The 3559-nt window shown below is 50.6% G+C and overlaps 1 protein-coding gene across 2 annotated transcripts in view; it reads right to left on the bottom strand.

The window, feature by feature from the left end:
- Aspscr1 (ASPSCR1 tether for SLC2A4, UBX domain containing) overlaps positions 1 to 1391 on the bottom strand; it is a 38668-nt gene extending 37277 nt beyond the window's left edge. The window contains exons 1-2 of one of the 2 annotated variants that reach the window (XM_031352327.1): positions 1199 to 1391; positions 196 to 251 (exon numbers count right to left, since the gene is read on the bottom strand). In XM_031352327.1, the coding sequence (XP_031208187.1) occupies positions 196 to 251; positions 1199 to 1300 (158 nt within the window). In that variant the 5' untranslated portion in view covers positions 1301 to 1391. The remainder of the gene's footprint in view (positions 1 to 195; positions 252 to 1198) is intronic. The other variant, XM_031352326.1, reaches the window with a different exon arrangement.
- Positions 1392 to 3559: the final 2168 nt, after the last annotated feature.

Raw genomic sequence — 3559 nt, 5'->3', positions numbered from 1 at the left:
CTAGGGTGTATGTGCTGGGGGGCGGGGCACAGCCACACTTTGGACACTTTGAACTTTGCCTCCAGAACTGGACAAGGATAAACTTCTGTTGATTTAAGGCACCTAAAGGGGTGCTTCCAAGGCAGAGATAGTGGGTGTGCTGAGAAAAGAGCCAGGTGGGCTGAGAAGCCCACAGCTGAGTCCAAGCAAACTCACTTCAGGTCGTATTCACTGGGGTTGAAGTCCTGCCGCCGGCATGTGTCTTCTAGTACCTATGGGACAAATAGTGAAACCTATTTGGACCTCAACTGATAGGCACACTGGCCAGCCCTCCAAACATCCCACTCAACAGGTCCAAACAAACTACATGCAAATCCTGCCTACTCTCCCCCTTCCTACTGGGGACCCATTACTGACTTAATCCTCCAACTACGGCCCAGCCTGTCCACCCCTGTTCCCATGTTCTATGCTCTGCGTGGCCTCTAGCCACAAATACAATCTGCTTACTGGGACTACTTTGTGTCCATGCCCACACTGTGGCCTGCAGTCTTTGTGCAACTGCTGTATGACCAGAACGCTCCTCTACATGAGCGCAAATGGATCCTTCCAAAGGCCTATGGGGCTGTGTTAGATATGGCAGAACCTCATTTTTGAATTGGGTTCCCCACTTCACCCTGTGTGCTCTTGCCACAGATATGAACCGTGTACGCCTTTGCAACCTAACAACAGAGATTTAATAAACAGGTGTAATTCCTACGAGGTCACAGCAGCAACAACCAAAAGCATTAAGTGACTTAGCAAAATTCACTTCCGGGAACACAGACAGGCCTTAGGGTCCGGAGGGACGCCCCTGAGCTGGGCAGGAAGGAACGCCACTCTTCCCGGTGACCGAGAAGGGTGGATTCGGACAAGCGCCGAAGATTCGGGGTCTCGCGTGGCACGACCCTGTTAGTGGAGTCCGTGGATCCCACTGTGCTCTGGAAACCCGCCTCCGAGCATCCCGCCCCGCCCCCGGGACCCAGCCCGAGGATAGCGCCAGAGGATGGGGCGGACAGCCGCGCGAAAGGCGCTTATTGGCTGCCTCCGGCCCCGCCCACCGAGGCCCGACCCCGCCCTACTGCCCCGGGAGCAACCGCAGGGGCGGGCCCTGACGCGGCGACCCCGGACGGCCCGCAGGTCCACCCATCCGCCCGTTCCCCACCCGGGCCGGCGGCCGCACCTGCAGCAGCACGGTGCTCGGCGTCACTTTCACCGTGTGGCGCCGTCCGTTTGGGGCCAGCACGGACACCGCGGAGCCCCCGCCGCCCGCCGGGGCCGCCATCTTCCGCTCACGTGACCGCAGCCGGCTCGCCTCAAACAACTTTATCCGCAACAGCCGGGACGCGCAGCCTCGCGGCCTCGGAGGCGGGGCCGACTCGCTTCCGGGCCCGCCCCCGACCCCGCCCCCGGCGCCCTGGCTCTGCCTTGCTGTTAGGTATCCTGATGGCGTCCCGACGGCGCGACCCAAAGGCTGCTGCCTAGAAGGAACACACTTCTGTCAGGGGCACTGTCTCTTCATCCCGAGGCACACGCTCCTGGGATCCTCCACGCTCTGGAGACTGCCTGCAGCCAGCCTGGGGCCCAGTAGCTACCTGTTTGCCACCAACAGCTGAGTTTGCCGCACCAAAGGTGGCCTTTGTACCTACTGATCCTGCCTCCCTCACCTTCTCAAATGTTCCTGTGATCATTATCTTCACATGGTGACAATCTTTTTGAAAAAATATTTTATTGAGCCTGGTGTGGTTACACAAGCCTTTAATCCCAGTACGTGGGAGGCAAAAACTGATCCCTGAGTTCAAGACCAGCATGGTCTACAGGACAACCAGGGCTACCCAGAGAAACTATGTCTTGAAACACAACAACAACAACAATAATAATAATACTTATATTTTATGTATTTTTATTAGGTGTCTGTGGAAGAGGGGGTACAGGCATGCTACGGTGCCTGTGTGCATATCAGAGAACTTGTCTGTTCTCTCCTTCCACTTTGTGGGACCAAGGGATACATTTGAGGCTATCAGGCTTGGAGGCACCTTTACTTGCTTAGCCATCTTGGTCCATGACTTCAAGGAGAGTGATATACTGTGGTCCTTGGGGTTATTGTAAAAAAATCTCTAAATCTGACAGTGGAGAAGCTGGCATACAACATCTGTGTCACACCTGTGTATTGACAAACATGGACACCTGCATGGGAAAAAGAATGAAGAGTTTACATGTTCTATGCAACTTTAGACCCTCACTGAGCTGCGCACCTTCTCTGGTCCCCTTTGGTTTCTTCCTTACTTTTTACACACTAGCACTTAAACAACAACAACAACAAACCAAAAACCCTCAAGCCTGTTTTCTTTAACTGTCCCACTGTTAGAATCCTCAAGCAGAACATTTAGAGAGGCGCAGTGAGAAGAATGGCCAACCATCAAAAGATACAGTTTGTTCTCAAAGTGAGCATGTGAAATTTGACTACATACAGGCTCAAGTTAAAGTTGGGTCCTCCCTGGGGAGAAAAAAAAGTGGGCCATCCATAATCAAGGTCCCTCATTCCTTGCATAGTAAATAAGTCAGCTGTGGGCTATTCTTTAAGACTACAATGCCACCGGGCAGTGGTGGCACACACCCTTAACCCCAGCACTTGGGAGGCAGAGGCAGGCAGATTTCTGAGTTCCAGGCCAGCCTGGTCTACAGAGTGAGTTCCAGGACAGCCAGGGCTGCACAGAGAAACCCTGTCTCGAAAAAACAAAAACAAAAACAAACAAACAAAAAAACAGACTACAATGCCATGTTTTTTCCCACATTTACTTATGCAACAGTTTTAATAGCAATTGATGAATGAGCTCTTTTTATATATTTCCTTGACAGTTGTCTGGGCTAGTTTTATGTCAACTTGACACAAGCTGGAGTCATCTGAAAGAGGAAACCTCAAATGAGAAAATGTCTTCACAAGATCTAGCTGTGGGGCATTTTCTTAATTAGTGATTGATGTGGGAGGGCCCAGCCCTTTGTGGGTGGTGCTATCTCTGGGTAGTGCTTCTGTGCAGTGGTTCTGCATGCTTACCATCTCAGCACTCCAGAGGCAGAGGCAGGTGGATCTCTGAGTCTGAGGCCAGCCTGGTACAGAGTGAGTTCCAGGACAGCCAGAGCTATATAGAGAAACCCTGTCTCAAAAAACCAAAAAAGCCAAAATAATAAAAAAAGAGAAAAAGAGAAACATCTCTTTAAAAAAAAAAAAAAGATTCCCATATATTAAAGTGAACTCTGGGGTTTTTTTCTTCTTCTGTCTTTAGGTTTTCTTTTTTTATATTTTAGTGTATGGATGTTTTTCCTGCAAGCGTCTGTATACCACACACATTCCCTTAGTTCCAGTAGAGGCCAGAAGCAGGCATCAAATCCTTTGGAACTAGAGTTATAGATAGTTGTGAGCTACCATGTGAGTGTTGGGACTTGAACCTGGGTAACCTGGAAGAACTGCCAGTGCTCTTAACCACTGAGCCATCTCTCTAGCCCCTTCAGGTCTTTTTTTTTTTTTTTTTTTTTTTTTTTTTTT

The sequence above is a fragment of the Mastomys coucha genome, unplaced genomic scaffold (assembly GCF_008632895.1).
Source record: "Mastomys coucha isolate ucsf_1 unplaced genomic scaffold, UCSF_Mcou_1 pScaffold5, whole genome shotgun sequence".
NCBI classification, from domain to species: domain Eukaryota; kingdom Metazoa; phylum Chordata; class Mammalia; order Rodentia; family Muridae; genus Mastomys; species Mastomys coucha.
This window is presented reverse-complemented; position numbering and strand designations above follow the sequence as displayed.